Source organism: Hypanus sabinus, chromosome 6 (assembly GCF_030144855.1).
Source record: "Hypanus sabinus isolate sHypSab1 chromosome 6, sHypSab1.hap1, whole genome shotgun sequence".
NCBI classification, from domain to species: Eukaryota; Metazoa; Chordata; class Chondrichthyes; order Myliobatiformes; family Dasyatidae; genus Hypanus; species Hypanus sabinus.
The window spans coordinates 114,323,825-114,347,199 of record NC_082711.1 but is presented as its reverse complement, the minus strand read 5'-3'; the positions used below and the strand labels follow the sequence as shown (position 1 = coordinate 114,347,199).

General features: G+C 41.7%; 1 protein-coding gene across 1 annotated transcript in view; it reads right to left on the bottom strand.

The window, feature by feature from the left end:
• The window catches only part of tmem9 (transmembrane protein 9), a 128,309-nt gene extending 107,280 nt beyond the window's left edge, over positions 1-21,029 (bottom strand). The window contains exon 1 of the mRNA XM_059972772.1: positions 20,887-21,029. Within this exon, the coding sequence (XP_059828755.1) occupies positions 20,887-20,955 (69 nt within the window). The 5' untranslated portion in view covers positions 20,956-21,029. The remainder of the gene's footprint in view (positions 1-20,886) is intronic.
• Positions 21,030-23,375: the final 2,346 nt, after the last annotated feature.

Sequence of the window (23,375 nt, the reverse complement as noted above, 5' to 3'; positions counted from 1 at the left end):
TTTTATATTCTAGTCCTCTTGAAAAGCACGTTAACACTGCATTTGCCTGCCTCACCACCAACTCAACCTGCAAGTTCACCTTCAGGGAATCCTGCACAAGGACTCCCAAGTCTCTTTGCAGCTCTGATTTTTCAATTTTCTGCCTGTTTAGAAAATTATCTGCACCTATATTCCTTCTACCAAAGTGCGTGACCACTCACTTCCCTTCACTGTATTCCATCTGCCACTTCTTTGCCAATCTCCCAATCTGTCTAAATCCTTCTGCAGACTCCCCGTTTCCTTTACACCACCTGCTCCTCTACCTATCATCACATCGTCCGCAAACATATCCACAGAACGTAAAAAGTAGTCGTCCCTAATTTGACCCATATGGATCAGAACTAGTCACTGGCAGCCAATCAGAAAAAGCCCCCTTCACTCCCACTCTTTGCCTCTTTCCAGTCAGCTAATAATCTGTCCAAACTGGTATCGTTCCTGTAATACCATGGGCTCTTATCTTGCTAAGCAGCCTCATGTGTGGCATCTTGTCAAAGGCCTTCCGACAATCCGAGTACACAACATCCACCGACTTTCCTTTGTCTATCCTGCTTGTTATTTCCTCAAAGAATTACAACTGATTTGACAGGCAAATTTCCCAATCAGGAAACTGCTGAGTACGTGGCCTGGTTACACAACAATGCTATTAATAAAAACGCTGCAGATGGACGCCATGGTTCTTTACTGGCCGAATCCAAACTCGGCACACACATACAGATCAATACGCACCTAATAACGCATGCTCAATATGCGTCTAATAGCACGTGCAGTGACGACTCCCACAACATAATGTAGGCCCTAATTATACTGTCGGCCAGACAGTTCAGAAACCATGCTGACTTTGGCCTAATTTATCATGTGTCTTCAAGTACCCTGAAAGCTCATCCTTAATACCAAACTCCAACATCTTCCCAATACTGAAGACAGGCTAACTGGCCGATAATTTCCTTCTTCGGCCTCCCTCCCTACTTAATTTTCCAGCCTGCCGGAACCATTCCATAATCTAATGATCACTGATCAATCTAAGGTGTGGAAGTGTGCGGCCACACGGTAACTGAAATGCTTCTGTGTACATAGACCTTGTTGTTGCACAGCTGGTAAATGGAACGTTGCTAGTGATTCTTGAAAAATCGCTACCAATGCCTCTACAACCTCTTCAGCTACCTCGTTCAGAATCCTGGATAGAGTCTGTCTAGTCCAGGAGACATAACCACTTCTTTCAGAATCCTGGATAGAGTCTGTCTAGTCCAGGAGACATAACCACCTCTTTCAGAATCCTGGATAGAGTCTGTCTAGTCCAGGAGACATAACCACCTCTTTCAGAATCCTGGATAGAGTCTGTCTAGTCCAGGAGACATAACCACCTCTTTCAGAATCCTGGATAGAGTCTGTCTAGTCCAGGAGACATAACCACCTCTTTCAGAATCCTGGATAGAGTCTGTCTAGTCCAGGAGACATAACCACCTCTTTCAGAATCCTGGATAGAGTCTGTCTAGTCCAGGAGACATAACCACCTCTTTCAGAATCCTGGATAGAGTCTGTCTAGTCCAGGAGACATAACCACCTCTTTCAGAATCCTGGATAGAGTCTGTCTAGTCCAGGTGACATAACCACCTCTTTCAGAATCCTGGATAGAGTCGTTCTAGTCCAGGAGACATAACCACCTCTTTCAGAATCCTGGATAGAGTCTGTCTAGTCCAGGAGACATAACCACCTCTTTCAGAATCCTGGATAGAGTCTGTCTAGTCCAGGAGACATAACCACCTCTTTCAGAATCCTGGATAGAGTCTGTCTAGTCCAGGAGACATAACCACCTCTTTCAGAATCCTGGATAGAGTCTGTCTAGTCCAGGTGACATAACCACCTCTTTCAGAATCCTGGATAGAGTCGTTCTAGTCCAGGAGACATAACCACCTCTTTCAGAATCCTGGATAGAGTCTGTCTAGTCCAGGTGACATAACCACCTCGTTCAGAATCCTGGATAGAGTCTGTCTAGTCCAGGAGACATAACCACCTCTTTCAGAATCCTGGATAGAGTCTGTCTAGTCCAGGTGACATAACCACCTCTTTCAGAATCCTGGATAGAGTCTGTCTGGTCCAGGTGACATAACTACCTTCTGACTTTTCAGCTTCCCAAGTACCTTCTCCTTGGTAATAGCAACTACACTCACTTCTGCTCCCTTATACCCTGAATTTCTGGCAAATTGCTAATCAAGACTGGCATAAAATATTTATTAAGTTTGTCTGCCATTTCTTTATCCCATTACTACTTCTCCAGTGCCATTTTCTAGTGGTCCAATATCCACTCTCACCTTATGTTTGATTCGGGAATTACAGAAATATGGCGGTTTTTGAACCCTAAAGATAAAGAATTTTCATTTTTTTCACATGTATATCATAGCTATTCTAGAATTGACTATTTTCTTATTGATCATCGGTTATTAACGGATGTTATTGATTGTAAATATGATTCTATTACTATTTCGGATCATGCACCTTTGAAGTTATCTATTAAGATTTCGGACTATTCCAATAATATCAGATCTTGGAGGCTTAACGCTACTTTGCTTCAAGACCCAGAATTTATCACCTATATAAAACAGCAAATTGACTTGTTTTTCTCAACAAACTGTACTGAAGAAATCGACAGAGGAATACTTTGGGACTCTTTTAAGGCTTTTATTCGTGGACAAATTATCTCATATTCTGCTGGTAAAAGAAAACAAAGATATTTAGATATTGCTTTATTAGTGGATAAAATCAAGGAAATTGATAAGATTTATTCCGTGACTCCTACCAAAGAACTTTATAAGAAGAGAGTTGAGCTTCAAATGGAACATAGTTTACTATTATCTTCTTCAATTGAAAATCAATTAATTAGGACCAGGGCTCAATTCTATATTCACAGTGATCGTATTGGTAAACTGTTAGCTAATCAATTAAAAGCTATCTCGACTAAGCGACAAATTATTAAAATTCGCAAACAAGACGGTAATGTAACTACTGATCATAAAGAAATTAATAATACCTTTCAAGATTTTTATATATCTTTATATCAATCAGAATTTGATGGTGACCAGTCCATGATAGATAATTTTTTTAACAATTTGAATATTCCTAAACTGATTGATGAAGACCATAGCCTGTTAGATGCTCCTATCTCTATGGTGGAAATAGGAGAGGCTATCTCATCAATGAATTCAGGGAAAGCTCCTGGTCCTGATGGCTATATAGTAGAATTTTTTAAAACTTTTTCTTCTTTGCTCTCTCCTTGGTTATGTGAAATTTTTAATGATGCGTTTGCTAAGAAGAGATTACCTCAATCTTTTTATGAAGCTAATATCTCTCTAATTCTTAAAAAAGATAAAGATCCTACTTTATGTACATCTTATCGCCCTATATCACTATTAAATGTAGATTCTAAGATTCTTACAAAAATTTTAGCCATTAGATTAGAAAAAGTACTATCACAGATTATTTCAGAAGATCAAACTGGTTTTATGAGGAATCGGTATTCCTTTTTTAATGTTAGAAAATTGATTAATATAATTCATACTTCACCACCCACAATCCCAGAATGTGTTATTTCATTAGATGCTGAAAAAGCTTTTGATAGAGTTGAATGGATATATTTATTTAATACATTGAGAAATTTTAATTTTAGTCCTAACTTTAAATCATGGATTAAATTAATATATCATAAACCCGTTGCTTCTGTTCTTACAAATAACTATAGATCCTCTTTTTTTCAATTATCTCGTGGTACGAGACAAGGCTGTCCCTTAAGTCCTTTATTATTTAATATTGCATTAGAACCTTTAGCTATTGCTATTCGTGAATCTCCTAATATTTTTGGTATTACCCGTAATGAGAAGTTATACAAATTATCACTTTATGCTGATGATTTGCTGTTATATATTTCTGACCCTGATATGTCTATACCCACTATTTTATCCTTGTTGGTTCAATTTGGTACTTTTTCTGGTTATAAACTAAATTTAGATAAGAGTGAATTATTTCCTTTAAATTCACAAACTTTATTGAGTGATAGGATACCATTTAAAGTTGTTACTGATAACTTTACCTATTTAGGTATAAAAATTACCAAGAAATATAAAGATTTATTTAGACTGAATTTTTTACCTATGCTTCATCAAATTCATCAACTTACTACAAGATGGTCTCCTTTGTTTTTATCATTAATCGGTCGGATTAATGCTATTAAAATGATGATTTTACCGAAATTTTTATACTTATTTCAAGCCTTACCAGTTTTTATTTCTAAATCTTTTTTGATAACATTGATTCAAAAATTTCCTCATTTGTGTGGCAAAATAAAAATCCTAGGTTAAGTAAAAAGCAATTACAAAAATCTAAAAAAGATGGTGGTTTAGCTTTACCTAACTTTAGATTTTATTATTGGGCAAATAATATTCGTAATTTAATGTATTGGAAACTAGATTTGGATTCACCACTGTGCCCACAGTGGGTAAATTTGGAATGTAATGAGGTAAAGGGATATTCTCTATTCTCTGTTCTTGGTTCTTGTCTTCCTGCTGATTTAGTTAAATTTAATAAACAAATATCTAATCCTGTTATTAAACATACATTACGAATTTGGTTTCAATTTCGTAAGTTTTTTACTTTGAAAAACTTTGTTCTTGATAGCCCTATCTTACTTAATTTCTTTTTCAAACCCTCTTGGACAGATCAAGCTTTTAACATATGGAAAAGGAAAGGTATAAAATGTTTTCGTGATCTCTTTTCTCAAGATACTTTGATGTCATTTGACCAACTTTCCAACAAATTTGAATTACCTAAATCTAATTTTTTCAGATATTTACAAATTAGAAATTTCTTACATAAAGTTTTACCATCTTTTCCTAATTCAACTTTGGTGGACTTTACAGATTTGATTTTTACCTTAAACCCTTGTCAGAAGGGATTATTAGCTTTTATTTATAATATGATTATGAAGATACAACCAGAAATATCAGTTAGAATTAAACAAGAATGGGAAAAAGAACTTCGATATAATATATCAACAGATAAATGGGAAAAAATTTTGCAAATGGTTAATTCTTCTTCTATAAGTGCTAAACATGCTTTAATACAATTTAAAATTGTACATAGAGCTCATATGTCTAAAGATAAACTTGCTCGATTCTATTCTCATATTAACCCTCAATGTGACAGATGTCATTCAGAAGTGGCCTCATTGACCCATATGTTTTGGTCATGTCCCACTTTACATAATTACTGGAAGGACATATTTACTACTATTTCCTCAATTTGGAATATAGATTTACAACCTCATTTTATTACTGCAATTTTTGGCATACCAAATGAAGATGGTAATCAGTTTTCCCCTTCAATCAGACGAATGATTGCTTTTGTAACATTAATGGCCAGAAGGTCTATATTACAAAATTGGAAAGAATTAAATCCTCCTACCACGTTTCAATGGCTTTCTCAAACTATTTCTTATCTGAGCCTGGAAAAAATTAGAAGCACTATTTTTGACTCATCAATTAAATTTGGCCACAGTTGTCTCATCCCCCTTCATTAAGATACATCTATTCTACTCCTTTCAAGTTGCTCCCAGACACACTAACCATTGTTGTTCCGCCATCATCCTCCAGTAGTGTCCCCTTCCAATCAATTTTGGCTAGCTACTCTCATGTCTCTGTAATTCTCTTTACCACTATAATACTGACAGATCTGACTGTAAAGTTGCAGGATGAATTCTATCATATTATGATTACTGCCTCCTAACGGTTCATTTATCTTAAGAACACCTAATCAAATCTGATTCATTGCACAACACCCGATCCAGAATAGCTGATCCCCGAGTGGGCTCAAGCACAAGCTGCTCTAAAAAGCCGTCTCACAGGCATTTTACAAATTCCATCTCTTGGAATTTCAGCAACAACCTGACATTCCCAATCTACCTGCACATTGAAATCCCCATGAGTATCATAACATTGTCCTTTTGACATGCATTTTCTATCTCCCATTGTCATTTGTACTCCACATCCTGGCTACTGCTTGGAAGTCTGTATATAACTCTCATCAGGGTCTTTTTACCCTTGCAGTTTCATAAATCAGCCCACGAGTATTCTACATCTTATGATCCTACGTCACCTCTTTCTAAAGATTTGATTTCTTTTTCTTACCATCAGAGCCATCCCACCCCTGTACCTACCCACCTGCCCTTTTGATACTATGTGTATCCTCGGATTTAAACTCCCAACTATCATCTTCTTTCAGCTAAGACTGAGCGACGCCCACAACTTCATACCTGACAATTTCTAACTGTGCTCTGTATTCTGTGTGCATTCAAATATAAAACCTGCAGCCCCGTATTCATCACCTTTTGTGATTCTGCCCCCAAGTTACAATTCAACCCAACACAGACTGCAATTTTGCCCCATCATCTGCCTGTCCTTCCTCAGTCTCACTACACAGCGTATCGACTTGTACACCAACGTCTCTATCCTCCGCCCTCTCACTCCAGTTCCCATTTCCCTGTCAAATTAATTTAAATCCTCCCCGACAGCTCTAGCAACCCTGCCCGCGAGGATGTTGCTCCCTCAGGTTCAGGTGGAACCCGCCCCTTTTTGTACAGGTCAGACTTTCCAAAATTCCAGAAACCTGAAACCCTGCCCCTGCACCAATCCCTCCATTATGCATTCACCTGCCAAATCATCCTGTTCTTACCCACACAGTCAGCAATCCGGGGGTTACTACCCTTGTGGGCCGGATTTTCAGCTTTCTACCTAAATCCCCATATTCTCTCTTCAGGACCTCCTCCCTTTTCCTAATTGTGTCATTGGTACAAATATCCGGCTGCCCGGCCTCCTCCTTCAGAATGCCGTGTATCCTTCCCTGACCCTGGCACCAGGGGGGCAATTTCCATCTGGGTGTCTCTTTCACCTCTACAGAATCTTCCATCTACTTCGCTACCTGTGGAATCCCCTGTCACTACTGCATCCCTCCTTTCCCTCCTGAGTCACAGAGCCAGCCTCAGTGCCAACTCATAGATCCCTCTTCCTGCCACACCCACAAACACTCTATGCTGTAACACTGCTCCCGCAAACGCACATGCAGCTCACAAACTTTGCAGCTTGCCCACAGTGTGCCTGTCATCCTGCATTTCCCAGGCAAGTTGGGATTCTGACTGAGAACACATTTCAGTTCATATTTACCATGAAACAAAATCACTGCAGATCTTCTACAACAGAATGTGGTGGAAATGCCTCGCAGGTTTGGAGAGTACTTGTACTGAGGGAAAGAGGACATGTTTTAGGCTGCTCTTTCGTCAGACTTCTTATTTATGGATCTATAAAATATGGGTGTTATGTAGTGAAACACCTTGATTCTATAATTTCCTGGTCTGTTTACTCTTCAGTAATAATAATTTGTTAACTATGTGTCGGCTCCTATTAAACGCTGCACTCTGGTACGAATGTGAGAAATTGAGACGTCTAGCACTATGTTCCAGTTTTATAACTAAGCCCTCTCATGGCTGGCTTAAAACTCCATCTTCCTCATTAGGCTTAATAGACAGGCAAAGACAAATCTATCAGTTTCAGTGCTGAAAAGTTGAAGTGGTCAAATATCTGCAGCTTTTTATAGAAATGGTTTCTGTTTCAGCTATGCTTTGTGTGACGACCAACTTCCTGACATCAAGTCTGAATGCACTGGTTTTAATTTTTAAATTTGCAACTCCTAGACTTTCACCTGAGGAAGTAATTTATCACTGTGTACCCAAACAGATCATTCACTATCTTTTATGTTATTCATTCACTGGATGCGCATCCCTTTGTCTGGAGAAAGCAAGGATACACTGCCTTCCTGCCAACTGCATGAGTTGCCTGGCCAAACATCAAACACATGGGCCAGTCCAGATAAGGACAACAGATTTTCTTTCTCAAAGGATAACTGTAATATTACTAAAAGGCTTTAAAACTAAATTCCACATTGTCTGTGTATTATCTGAATCTACAAACCTGAGCTGCCACTGCAAGTTTTCCTGTGTAGCTGCACCTCGTTGTACTTAGAGCGTCTGACAATAAACTCAAAGTAAAACTTAACTCCCACGTGTATGATGGGATTTGAACTAAAATTCCAGATTTCTCCAGATTCCAAGTCTCTGGCCTAATAGTCTAATAATTTAACTATTAAGCTAACAAACACTTAAGACTACTGAAAGCACTGAGCACCTCAATTTGAGAACCCCTTGATCCAAGAAACAAAACCTTGACTAGACTGTCTATACAATTTAAACTTCTAGCTCGTAGCCCAAGGGCTCCACAGTAGCATAGCAGTGCAAGGCTGTTACAGCCCAGGGCATTCTGGACTTCAGAGTTCAATTCTGACGCTGTCTGTAAGTACGTTCACCCTGTGAGTACTGGGTTTCCTCTGGGTGCTCTGGTTTCCTCCCACAGTCCAAAGTTGTACCGGTTAGTAGATTGATTGGTCATTGTAACTTGTCCTGTGATTAGGCCAGGGTTAAATAGGTGGGCTGCTGGTGGTATGACTCGCTGGACCGGAAAGGGCTGTTCCTCTAAATAAATAAAAGAATTAAAAAATAAAAGAAATAATAAATACACGTCTCTCTGATGTTTCACCCTCGGGCAACCAAGCATAAATCTATCCTAAAACAGATCTATTTAGAGTACAGTGCTTGATACATAGTCTTGGGATTTACAACTTCAGTACTGCCTAAGTCACAGAGTCAACTGCTTGAAGTTGCAAAGAATTTTCGATCGTGCAGGACACAGTGATGTCAGTTTTACAATTAAGGGACGTGGCTCATGAATGCACAGCCAATCACAAAGATCACTGTGTTCTGTGATGTTCATTCATTCCCTTCCAGCATGATTTGAACTCAGTTATTTTCCATATAGCTTCAAACAGTACCCAGCAGTAACAATGTCATCACATTGACTGAGTGTCCTCCAAAAGCATTATTTATTTAATCCACATGAAGATTAAACTACAAACCGAAAAATTGTTGAGGTAAAAAAAATCATAAAATGCTTAAAGTGTTATTGGAGAAAGAACAATTCACACATATAATTATTTAAGGTTAGAGAGGCTGTTCATCAGTAGTTACACCATACCCTATGGTCAGACTTTTCAGAACTGGTAAGGAAGTTCAAAGACAGAGAGATTCCACATTCTAGTAAGATTAAAAATAGAAGAACCAGGCTGATTAATGTGTGGCTAAACATTGTGTTGGAGGGAGGGGTTCAGATTCCTCGGGCCAGTCTACAGGCAGAAGGGAACGGATGGCTTGCTGCTTAACAGGACTTGGAACAATGTCCTAGAGGAAAGGTCCACAAATATGGCCCGAGAGGATTTAAAATGAATTTAGAAGAACTTGGGTACATAGAATCACAGTGTGGTACGGCTTGGAAGGAAGTTATTCGGCCCCTAGAGTTCTTTCAGCTCTATGCAAAAGCAAATCACCAGGACCCATTCACCACCCTTGACTACTTGAATTTAAATTCCCCAATGCTACGACGCAATTTGAATTCATGAATCTGAATCTATGCTTTAGAACTCTGGTGACCACTCTGCTACTCTGACGCTGTCACAGAAACGGAGCAAAGCAAGTGATGAACAGGAATACAAAATGATTCAACTTACAATAGGGCTTAGAATGGACATATACGTGAAGCAGAACATGGTCATCTGCAAGTACAACCTGCCGCGTGAGGTTACACTCAGCGGTCACTTTATTAAGCACAGGAGTGGACCCCGGTGTGGTCTTCTGTTGCTGTAGCTCATCCACTTCAAGGTGCGACGTGTTGTGTGTTCAGAGATGCTCTTCTGCAAACCACTGTTGTAACGTGTGGCTATTGAAGTTACAGGCGTCTTCCCGTCAGCTTGAACCAGCCTGGCCGTTCTCCTCTGACCTCCCTCATCAACGAGGTGCTTCCACCCACAAAGAACGACTGCTCACTGTTCCGTAAACTCATAGGGACTGTCGTGCATGAAAATCCCAGCAGATCAGCAGCTTGTGAGAAACTCAAACCAACAATCATCTCACTGTCAAATCACATTTCTTCTCTATTCTGATGTTTAGTCTGAACAAGAAATGAACCTCTTGATCATGATTGCAGGCACTGAGTTACTATCACATGATGTCTGTATTAGTGAGCTGGTACACAGATGTACCTAATCAAGTAGTCACTGAGCAGACGATGGAACTATGATAACTCAGAGTCATATGATTGTACTGGACATGAACACTCCCTTCAGCCCACCAAGCCATAATGACCAAATCAGGCACCCGTTTACACTAATCCCATGTTATTCTCTCCATATTTCCACCACTTTCCCCAGATGGCAACACTCCCTTACACAATATGGTTAATGGGCCAGTACGTTGCATGTCTTTGAAATGTGGGAGGAGACCAGAGTGCCCAGATGAAGCTCGTGTAGTTGCACTGAGAACACGCAGGCAGCAGCAGAAATTAGGGTTGAGTCCTGGTCACAGAAGCTGTGAGTCAGCAGTCCTACTGACTGAACCACTGTGTCACCCTGGAACCATGGCTCAAAAGAAAGGGCAGAAGTGGGCACTTAATATTCCAGAATACAAGGTTCAATGAAAAAAGGAAGAAAGGAGGTAGGAATGCATAGCATGTGATGATGCTAACAGAGTAGCTCAGAAAAAGGTAGTCCTTTGGAGACCAGCTATCAAAAGAAGAAGTGAGTTATATACCCAGGGAACTGTTTTTACTGCATGTGGTTAGTATCCAAATGACTATGAGAGATGTGAAAGCAGAACTAATCAGAGCCTTCAGAGAAGAAATCAGATACATACTGGGTGAATAATTGATAAAAGAGACATGTTAAAAAGTCAACACCAACTCGACGGGTTGAGTAGCCTCCTGTTGTTCTGTAACAAATCTATAATTCTCAGCATACTATTAAAAACTCAAGTATACTTCATTTGACAAGGCTTAAGATTTTTGGTAATTGTTTTTACAGGTGGATAGAGAACAACAGATTGAAGCTCACATTTGATTCTGTTTGGACTGTTTCTGTTGAAGGCTTCATTACCTAGAGTTGTGAAAGCGGAAGGTATCATCAACACCAACATTTTCAATTGCCATGTTTAAATGCACACATGTTGACAGCAGAGTTTGCTGTCTCTTCTAGGATGAACAGCATTACTGACAAACTTGAATCCATTCAGAATCATGCATCATATTTATTAATCACACGTTCTAACACATCAGACTTTAGCTTCTCCTTCTCAAATTGCAGGATGAATTTGATTACATCATGATCATTGATCCTTACAGCTTCCTTCACCTTAAGCTCTCTAATCAATTTTAGTTCATTACACAACACCCAAATCAGAATAGCTGATCCCCAGTGGGCTCGACCACAAGCTGCTCTAAAAGCCATCTCATAGATGCTCTATAACTTCCCCCTCGTAAGGCCCAACATGAATCTGATTTTCCCAATCTACCTGCATATTAAAACCTTGCATGACCATTGTAACATTGCCCATTTGAGATGCATTTTCTATCTCCCATTATAATTTGTACACCACATCTTTGCTGCTGTTTGGGGGTCTGTATATAACTCCCATCAGGGTCTTCTTACCCTTAAAATTTCTTAGCTCTACCCACAATGATTCTATATCTTCCAATCCTATGTCACTTCTTTCTAATAATTTGGTTTCATTCTTTACCAACAGAGCCATCCTACCCCACTCTGCCTAACAATTTGATACATTCTATATCCTTGGACCTTAAGCTCCCAACTATAATCTTCTTTCAGCCACGATTCAATGAAGCTTACAATGTCATACATGCCAATCTGCAACTGTGCTCCAAGTTCATTTACCTTACTCCGTATACTGCGTGCATTCAAATATAACTCCTTCAGTCCTGTCTTCAGCATCCTTTTCAATTTTGTCCACTTTTTACACTGCATCTCAGCCCCTTGGCTGCAATTTTGCTCTACCATCTGCCTGTCCTTACCAGCAGTCTCACTACACACTGTCTCTGTTTGTAAACCAACTACCCATCCTCACTCCTATCACTTCAGTTCCCAACCTCTGTCAAATTAGTCTAAACCCTCCTGAACAGCTCTGGCAAACCTGCCCACAAGGATATTGTTCCTGCTTGGATACATTTAAAAATTTAATCAAATTAAAACAAAAATAAAAAAGTCATCTGTCCTCTCGATTGGTGTTCGCTCAGCTGTCCATGTGTTCATCAGCTTATAGATAATAGAAATTAGAATTAAGTACAGTCAGACAGAGAGTGACTGGATAGGAAAACTGGATATAAGTAGCACCTCTCACATCAAGCTGCAACATTTTCCAGACATGTTTTTAAAAAAAATGTATAACAGAGGAAAATATGGCAGATAATTTATCTCATAATAACAATGAGATAATTGGATCACACAGAGTGAGAAATGTAAAAAGAAACTGAAGATACTTTAAATCTGAAATTTAAAAAATCCAAAGATACTCGAAATACAGCAGATCAAGCAACATGTAGAGTGAGAAAGAGTTTACATTTCAGGTCAAAGAACCTTGACTGGGAGTATTTCCATTGACTTTTATGAGGAATAAGAATTGAGCAGCACAATGCCTTTTCTGAAATACCATCAGTTACGTTCAATGGAGCGGATGAAAAATTATGTCTGATGTAAAGTTAACAGCTTTGATGAAGAAAGCAGAAGATAGCTATCTTTCAAAGGACAAGAATCATCAAGCATTGGCATTGTAGAATGGAGTTCTTTTACAAAGAGTTAAACAGTTCAAATAGGGTAACAATCGTAAAGTAAATAATAAGTTTCTCTAAATCAGGAGCTCCCAACTGTTTTTTATGCATTATTCCAATTAATCGAGGGGTCCATGGACCCCAGGTTGGGAAACTGATCTAAATGGATTGAAAGAATTTTTGCTGCTTGTAAGTAGGTCATTGATGATCCATGGAAGAAATTAGATGCATTTGAGCTGAGGTTCCCAACCTGGGGTCTACGGGCTCCTTGCTTAATGTCATTGGCCCATGGTGTAAAAAAAGGTTGCAAACCCCTGCCTCAGAGGATTTCAATAAAGCAGGGATGAGTGCATTGTGACATGGGGAGAGCAAGAGGGAGTTTGATGGCTGATGCTGACTAGGTGGGCCGAATGGCTTGCTTCATGCTGTATCTCCCCATACATGAACACAGCCAAATTAAACAGCGTTTCTCTGGGGGCAAGGTACAAAACACAGTATCAACAGTCACACACAACACAAGGCACATACGGCACCCATAAGACAACAGTAAGATACTGTCACACAAAAGATATATAGTTCAAGACACGGAGTCTGTGAATGTTGCCACACTACAGCTTGCCTTACCCAGCAGACGGGGGGTGGGGTAGCAGCACCACACCACCTCTGGTGGAGCACACTGACTGTTGCCTCTCCCCGGATGGCTAGAAACACGGGGCCAAGTCCTCACTACTACTGAGACCACGCAGCTCCACCTCTGTCTGCCAATGAATCAGACTCGCAGCATTCCACATTAACAATGTCCAAGAGCGTCTTATGATCAGAAGGAAAGCAATTAAGATATTCACTCACTGTTGGACTGCACACCGACTCCTCTGATGCCCCGCTGACATAACAGCAGCAGTGTGATCTACACCATGCCCAGCTCCTTCAGATTTTCTGCCAACGACCAACTCATTGATGGAGTTAGGCCTGCAGTACTTTAAGTTCTTAATGCCCAGCAGGGTCTTGCAATCATAAAAACACAAAGTCCAACCCTACGTCCCCATCGTGAGAGCAGGAAATGTGTAAGGCTGGCCGACAGGGCTCTGGTGAAGACGTATAGGTCAGTCCCCTGTACAGTGGGTACAATGATTGCAGGAGCAGCAATGAACTATCAACTTCAAATGACCATGGAGCTGGCAGGTCATGGATGACCTATGCTAAGGGCCCAAGTAAGCAAGTTAAAAAGGACAACAAGAGCTTTGGTTGACCTGTTGAAGCCACTGCGATCTTCCTGGAAGCAGATGCAGAGAGATTCCCCTCCCAGCACCCTGCCATCAGATAGAGAGTCTACAGGTCACAGGGCCAGCTATTTCCAGCAAGCAGTTTGATGATGATTTATAATTTGTAACTTCGTGATTACAAGCGTAACTACACTTCAGAATGAACCAGGCACACGCTGATATAACAAGTGCATGTGAGTCAGAGTCAGAAGCATACATTACAGAAATGTGGCCTGCAGATCATCATATCCATGCTGGCCATTAATCACCTTACAGAGAGACGGAATTCAATCCTGGGTCGTGTGAAATAACACCCTTCTGGAATTCATTCATTCCCTATGTGTGACATGGGTGATCACGGTCATTCCATGACTACGATTGCTCTTGCCAAGCTTCTCTACACAAGTGGTTTGCCATTGCTTTCCTCTGGGCAGTGACTTTACAAGATGGGTGACCCCAGCCATTATTGATACTCTTCAGAGATTGTCTGCCTGGGATCAATGTCACATAACCAGGGCTTGTGATCTGCACCAGCTGCTCATATGACCTTCTACCACATGCTTCCATGGATTCATACAACCCTGACTGGGGGCTAAGCAGATGCTACACCTTGCCCAAGGGTGACCTGCAGGCAAGCGGAGGGAAGGAGCACCTTACACCTCCTCTGCTAGAGACCTATCTCCACCCTGCCACCAACCCTTTTGGAATATCTACAATGCCTACAGAATGTATTCACCTCCCTTGGAAATATTCATGTTTTATAACATTGAATCACAGTGGATTTAATTTGGCTTTTTTGACGTTGATCAACAGAAAAAGACTCTTTCGTGTCAAAGTGAAAACAGATCTCTACAATGTGATCTAAATTAATTACAAATATAAAACACAAGATAATTGATTGCATAAGTATTCATCCCTTTCATCTAAGTATTCAGTAGATGCACCTTTGGCAGCAATACAGCCTTGAGTCTGTGTGGACAGGTCTCTATCAGCTTCGCACATTTGAACTCTGCAAATTTTCTTCTTTACAAAGCTGCTCAAGCTCTGTCAGATTGCACGGGGATAGTGAGTGAACAGCCCTTTTCATGTCCAGCCACAAATTCTCAATTGGATTGAGATCTGGACTCTGACTTGGCCACTCCAGGACATTAACTTGTTGTTTTTAAGCCATTCCTGTGCAGCTTTGAATTTATGCTTGAAGTCTTTGTATTACTGGAAAATAAATCTTCTCCCAAATCACAGTTCTCTTGCAGACTGCATCAGGTTTTCCTCCAGGATTTCCCTGTATTTTGCTCCATTCATTTTACCCTCTACCTTCACAAGCCTTCCAGCAGTGAAGCATCCCCACAGCTTGATGCAGCCACCATCATGCTTCTTGGTAGGAATGGTGTGATTTTGATGATGTGCAATGCTTGGCTTATGCAAACATGATATGATGGCCAAAAAGCCAAAAATGGTTTCATCAGACCATAGAACCTTCTTCCAGCTGACTTCAGAGTCTCCCACATGCCTTCTGGCAAACTCTAGCTAAGATATCATGTAAGTTTTTTTTTCCAAACAGCGGATTTCTCTTTGCCACTCTCCCATAAAACTGCGACAGGTGAAGCACCTGGGCAACAGTTGTTGTATGTGCAATCTCTCCCAACTGAAGCTCGTCCTCCAGAGTCGTCATGGGACTCTGGGTGGACTCCCTCACTAGTCCCGTTCTTGCGTGGCCACTCTTTTTTGAGTTTGGCCTGCCTTAGGCAGATTCACAGCTGTGCCATATTCTTTCCATTTCTTGATGATTGACTTAACTGTACTACAAAGGATATTCAGTGACTTGGAAATTTTCTTGTATCCATCTCCTGACGTGTGCCTTTCAATAATCTTTTCGTGGAGTTGCTTGGGGTGTTCTTTTGTCTTCATGGTGTATTTATTGCCAGGATACTGACTCACCAGCAGTTGGACCTTCCAGATACAGGTGTATTTTTACTACAATCTATTGCAACACCTTGACTGCACACGGGTCTCCAAAAACAGATCCCATTTAACTAATTATGTGACTTCTAAAATCAATTGGCTGCACCAGTGATGACTTAGTGTATCATATTAAAGGGGGTGAATATTTATGCAAGTAATCACCTTCGGAGAGATTTGTTTTTACTTTGACATGAGAGAGTCTTTTTCTGTTGACCACTGTCAAAAAAGCCAAATTAAATCCACTGTGATTCAATGTTGTAAAACGATAAAACATGAAAACTTCCGGGGGGGGGTGGGGTGAATATTTTTTATAGGCACTGTATATATAAAGACAGCACGCAATGGCAACCATTTTAAAAGGTAAGCTGGTTGCATATAATTATAAATGGATCAAATGCCACAGCAAGATGTGAAAGAAGCATAGTGGCTACCCAGATTGCCCTTAGAAAACAAAAACAGAAAAAACTTACTGCAATTTTACATATGCCAACACAAGAAAATCTGCAGATGCTGGAAATTCAAGCAACACACACAAAATGCTGGTGGAACACAGCAGGCCAGGCAGCATCTATAAGGAGAAGCGCTGTCAACGTTTCGGGCCAAGACCCTTCGTCAGGACTGACTGAAAGGAGAGATAGGAACAGATTTGAAAGTGGGAGTGGGAGGGGGAAATCTGAAATAATAGGAAAAGACAGGAGGGGGTGTGATGAAGCTAAGAGCAAGAAAGGTGATTGACAAAAGGGATACAGAGCTGGAGAAGGGAAAGGATCATGGGATGGGAGGCCTCGGGAGAAAGAAAGGGGGAGGGAAGCACCAGAGGAAGATGGAGAACAGGCAAGGAGTGATTGTGAGAGGGACAGAGAGAGAAAAAAAAAGAGAAAAAAGTGGGGGAAATAATATAAATAAATAGATGGGGTAAGAAGGGGAGGAGGGGCATTAACAAAAGTTAAAGAAATCAATGTTCATGCCATCAGGTTGGAGGCTGCCCTGACGGAATATAAGTTGTTGTTCCTCCAACCTGAGTGTGGCTTCATCTTGACAGTGGAGGAGGCCATGGATTGACATATCAGAATGGGAATGGGAAATGGAATTAAAATGTTTGGCACTGGGAGATCCTGCTTAAACCAAAGGTGTAGCCATGGGCACCCGTATGGGTCTGAGCTATGCCTGCCTTTTTGTTGGCTTTGTGGAACAGTCCATGTTCCAAGTCGATACGGGTATCTGTTCCCCACCTCTCCTTCGCTACATCGACAACTGCATTGGCGCTGCCTCCTGCACGCACGCTGAGCTCGTTGACTTCATTAACTTTGCCTCCAACTTTCACCCTGCCCTCAAATTTACCTGGTCCATTTCTGACACCTCCCTCCCCTTTCTTGTCTGTCTCTAACTCTGGAGACGGCTTATCTACTGATATCTACTATAAGCCTACAGACTCTCACAGCTACCTGGACTATTCCTCTTCCCACCCTGTCTCTTGCAAAAATGCTATCCCCTTCTCACAATTCCTCCGTCTCTGCCGCATCTGCTCTCAGGATGAGGCTTTTCTTTCCAGGACGAAGGAGATGTCTTCCTTTTTTAAACAAAGGGGCTTCCCTTCTTCCACCATCAACTCTGCTCTCAAACGCATCTCTCCCATTTTCCGCACATGTGCCCTCACCCCATCCGCCCGCCACCCCATTCGGGATAGGGTTCCCCTTGTCCTTACCTACCACCCCACCAGCCTCCAGGTCCAACATATAATTCTCCGTAACTTCTGCCACCTCCAATGAGATCCCACTACCAAGCACATCTTTCCCTCCCCCCACCCTTTCTGCTTTTCACAGGGATCGCTCCTTACATGACTCCCTTGTCCACTTGTTTCTCCCCCCCCCCCATCCCTTCCCACCGATCTCCCTCCTGGCACTTCTCCATGTAAGCAGAACAAGTGCTACAACTGCCCTTACACTTCCTCCCTCACCACCATTCAGGGCCCCAGACAGTCCTTCCAGGTGAGGCGACACTTCACCTGTGAGTCGGCTGGTGTGGTATACTGCATCCAGTGCTCCCGGTGTGGCCTTTTATATATTGGTGAGACCCGACGCAGACTGGGAGACCGTTTTGCTGAACACCTATGCTCGGTCCGCCAGAAAAAGCAGGATCTCCCAGTGGCCACACATTTTAATTCCACGTCCCATTCCCATTCTGATATGTCTATCCATGGTCTCCTCTACTGTCAAGATGAAGCCACACTCACGTTGGAGGAAAAACACCTTATATGCCGGCTGGGTAGCCTCCAACCTGATGGCATGAAAATTGACTATTCTAACTTCCATTAATGCCCCTCCTCCCTTTTTTACCCCATCCTTTATTTATTTATTACTCCCCACCACTTTTTCCTCTCTTTTTTCTCTCTCTGCCCCTCTCACAATCACTCCTTGCCTGTTCTCCATCTTCCTCTGGTTCTCCCCTCCCCCGTCCTTTCTCCCTAGGCCTCCCATCCCATGATCCTTTCCCTTCTCCAGCTCTGTATCCCTTTTGCCAATCTATCTTCCAGTTCTTAGCTTCACCCCACCCCCTCCTGTCTTCTCCTATCATTTCGGATTTCCCCTCCCCCTCCTACTTTCAAATCTCTTACTATCTCTTCTTTCAGTCAGTCCTGATGAAGGGTCTTGGCCGAAATGTCAACTGTACTTCTCCTTATAGATGCTGCCTGGCCTGCTGTGTTCCACCAGCATTTTGTGTGTGTTGCCTGACATTTTACATGTCATTGCTTAGGTCACAACAGCAGGAATCTGGAAAACGTGTGGCACCAAAATGCAAGAGAAAATACAAATATCTGAGTATAGGATCTTCCCAACATGAGGGTCTTTAGTTCTGATAAAACAACTAATAATGACAGAGTTAGTTGCCTTGGAGCAGAGAAGGTTGATATGATCTGTTAGAGACTTCTTATGGATAATGACAATATTTAACAGAGGAAATTCTCGATCCTTTGGCAAAAGGGTCAACAACCAGAGGTAACAAAAACATCACTAAAGGAAAAGGAATTTCTTTCACACAGTGTTGAATATTCTTCATGAAAAGATGGGGGAAAGTGGATGAATTCAAGATACTTGCACGGATGAGAAATTGTGATGGATATACACTGTCTCAGCCCAATGGGATCTCTTCTTAGTTTTTTATTTTCCCAGGCTCGGCTTTCTAGACACAGGAGCTATGAACTTCTAAAGTTCACTGCATAGTCTTTGAATAAATTGAACTCCCAACCCATTTTCATTGTTCATCTTCTGGTCATAAATGGGAACCAGTCTTCAGTTCTTAAAATGTGAATGGAAAGCAGTAATCAGTTTGAAATGTAAAATTCAGCTTTGCTAACAAGCACTGTCTGCTGAGCAGGCTGCTCGTTACGGCTTCTGGTCCAAGTGCTTATGAGGTGCAGTACAAGACAATGGGTTATTTACTTGGGCTTGTTTTAAAACAGACAATGCAGGGCAAGTTGTTTAGTTTAAGGAAGCTTGCAGATGAGATGGATAATATCACTCAGCATATCAGTATTAATAAGTTGTAAGGTTTGTGTACTATTGGAATCATTCATTGTGGGAACTGCGTCTCCAAGAAGCTTTCAGACCACTTGTGTTAAAAAGTATCTGGAAAAAAATCACATGTGTGTGATAAAAAGACAGTATAAATTTAAAAAGCAACTCAGCCTCATTAGTTCAGGACCATCCAAAAACATGACAGAATTAGAATTAGAATCCATTCCTCTGCCTTCGATTAGAATTAGAATCCATTCCTCTGCCTTCGATTAGAATTAGAATCCATTCCTCTGCCTTCGCTTCTGAGACTGAGAACTGGTTTACCTGTGGTTTATGGAAATATCTTTTTAGCTTATAGGAACTATACCTGTGTTTTGAAAATCCTTCGTTTTTCAGAAATGGTTTGGCATCTAGACGTTTATAAGATAGAAATTCTCTGAGTTTTGAATGTTGTTTAAATTTAAACATGTACCAATGAAAATAAATGAGCTGTGTTTAAATTACTTTGTTAGTTGTAAGCATTTTCTACTTGGTAGGGAGAGGGTACCCACCAATCAAATCGTGGGTATTGGCAGCTAACCTCACCACAGAGGAAGTCCTTGAGGATTAGATAGTCACAGATAGCCTCTTTTTAGTGAAGGTGCTCATGGCTACTTCCATCAGATAGGCTTTCGTTTGAGTTTAGAACTTCGCGGTTAGCAAACCCAATGACATCACAAAATTTAGTGGCTATGAGGATAAAATCTAGGAGACGCCCAGTACCTGCTCTCTCAAAGGGTCAATAGAGAGGAGCCAATGAACTATTTTTTCCTCTGGAGCATAAGGGGCCGAGATGTGGCCTGACCGAGGTGTATACGATCGTGTAGGTTACTGATAGTGTGAACGTGTTCAGTCCTTTTCCCCAGATTGGTGAATCAAACAATCGAGAGCAAAGTTTAAAGGTGAGAGGAGAAACATCTAATAGGAACTTGAGGGACATTCTCCCACCCCCACAAAGGGGAATAAGTATGTGGAACTAGCTGCCAGAGGAAATGACTGAGGCAGGTACAATAATGTATTTTAAAAGATGGTTGTTCAGGTACACGGATAGTAAATGCTCAAGGCCAAATGCTCAAGGACCAGCTCGGATAGACATCCTAGTCGGTGGGGCCAAAGAGCCTGGTGGGTGTCATATAGCACATCTAAAGACTGGCACTCGAGACCATGATCCATGCAAAATAAGCTAGAGCCCTGTAATAATTTCATAACCCGCCCAGCGCTGCTGTTACTGGGAGAGCTTTGCTGATCTCGCTGTATAAATAGCCACAGCACCAATAGGTGACCTGATTCAGGGGATGCGCTCGGCCTTACCTTGGAGGATTCGGTCACCGCCAACACTATCAGCAGGTAGAGCACGGTTAGCGCGCTGCTGACCGCCATGGGCTCGGTCCTGACACGGATCCGGGCGGCAGAAACTCAGACAAACCCCGACCAGCATCGGTCCGCTGCTCCCGCCTCCGTGAAGCCCCATTGGTGCCTTCCGTTCCACCTGTCCTCGGATCCAGCGCCTGATTGGTCCGCGGAGCTGCCCATTGTTCTACGCTAGAGACGGTATCTGTTCTTGGAGAGACGCAGGGAAGGCGCTTTGCGTTCGTGTGTTTGTTCCGTTTTTCTCAGATATTGCAAACTTTAAAAATACAAACCTCTCGCCCATGCTGCACTAAGAGTTCCGTTTGATGGAGGATTGGTTAACCAGTGTGACTTACCGGCCTTTCGGCTTGTATCTGAAAACTTGTTGCAAATGGAAAATACTATTTCATGGATATTGTCATGTCCACTTCAGGTCCGGTATTCCTGATGCCGTTGTGGTCCCTCTGGTGCCGTTCAGGTTGCTGAAGCTCCGTGTCCAAGTCAGTGAATAAGTGACGGTGATAATCAGCCTCCCAAGTCAGTGAATAAGTGACGGTGATAATCAGCCTCCCAAGTCAGTCCAGAACAATATGCCCTCTGCTGCAGAGAGGTAACCCAGTGGGCAGGAAGTTAACAAATGGAATATAAAATATCACAAAGTACACTGCAGATACTGTGGTCTGCAGCGTAAGATAACGTGTGCTACTGCACTGTGGAAGGAAGCACAAAAAAGTGGATAATTTTCAAAGCGCTGGTTGATGGCTTGATTAGGAAGGGAATCAAAGGTTACAGGAACCAAGCATGAGGCTGCTTTAACGAGATAAAATCCTACGGGGTTACAGGAAAGATACTGCCATGGATAGAGGAATGGCTGACAGGTAGGAGGCAGCAAGTGGGAATAAAGGGGCCCTTTTCTGGTTGGCTACCAGCGTCTAATGGTGTTCTTCAGGGGTCAGTATTGGGAGCACTACATTTCACATTGTTTGTCAGTGATTTGGATAATGGAATTGATGGCTCTGTGGCAAAGTTTGCAGATGATACGAAGGTAGGTGGAGGGGTGGGTAGCAATGCGATTGCAGCAGGACTCAGACAAGTTGGAATAATAGGCAAAAAAGTGGTAGATGGAAAACAATGTTGGGAAATGTATGATAATGCATTTTGGTAAAAGGAACAATAGTGCAGACTATTATCTAAATGGGGAAATTCAAACATTAGAGGTACAGAGGAACATAGGAGTCCTTGTGCAAGACGCCCAGAAGGTTAATTTACAGGTGGAGTCTGTGGTAAAGAAGGCAAATGTAATGTTGGCATTCATTGTAAGAGAAGTAGAATATAAAAGCAAGGAGATAATGCTGAGGCTTTATCAGACACCAGTCAGGCTGCACTTGGAGTATCAACAGTTTTGGGCCCCGTATCTCAGAAAGGATGTGTTGTCATTGGAGAGAGTCCAGAGGAGATTCACGTGGATGATTCCAGGAATGAAGGGGTTAACATATGAGGAGCGTTTGGCAGCTTTGGGCCTGGACTCACTGGAATTTCAAAGAATGTGGGGGGATCTCATTGAAACCTACCGAATGTTGAAAGGGTGGATATTGAGAGGATGTTTCCTCTCGTGGGGGTTTCCAGAATTAGAGGGCACAGCCTCAAAACTGAGGGGCAACCTTTTCAAACAGAGGGAAGGAGTATTTTTGTTAGCCAGAGAGTAGTGAATCTGTGGAATGCTCTGCCACAGACTGCAATGGAGGCCAAGTCCGTGGGTATAATTAAGGTGGAAGTTGGTAGGTTCCGGTTCAGTCAGGGCATTAAAGGCAATGGCGAGGTGTATGGGGATGAGTGGGATCCAGGATCAGCTACAATGGAATGGGGGAGCAGACTCAAAGGGCTGAATGGCCTAATTCTGCTCCTATGTCTTATGGTTTTATGATCTTTTTAAATAGTGGGAAACTAGGATTTTTTTTATTCGATGGATATGGGCTTTGCAGGCTGAACCAACATTCAATAGGGCTGCCATTGTTGTCATTAAAATTTTGTTCTGTAGGGAAATTTTACGTGTGTAAGGATTAAAACAGAAGAAGGATGAGGCCATTCAGCCCTTCAAGCCTGTCTTGTCATGCATGAAGATCATCTGGCTTCCCTGGTGATATTTTCCAGGACAAGCCCTATATCCCTGGATTCCCTTCATGCCCAGAAACTTAATAGCCACTATTCCTAGAGGTTGAACATGCAATCAGAGTTATTTTCAGTGTGGCAGATGGTTACCAGTAGATGGGCAAAGGGATTAGGCCATGAAGCTACGCAGCTTAATGGAAAGGTGAAATGTAATGTGCTCAAATTTGCTGAGACAAAGCTAGGCAAGAATAAATTCACTGTTGTGATGAGTTAGCAACAGGAGTGAGATAGAACAGCTAGTTGAGTGTATTTACTGTAAGCTTCACAGATGGATAACAGAG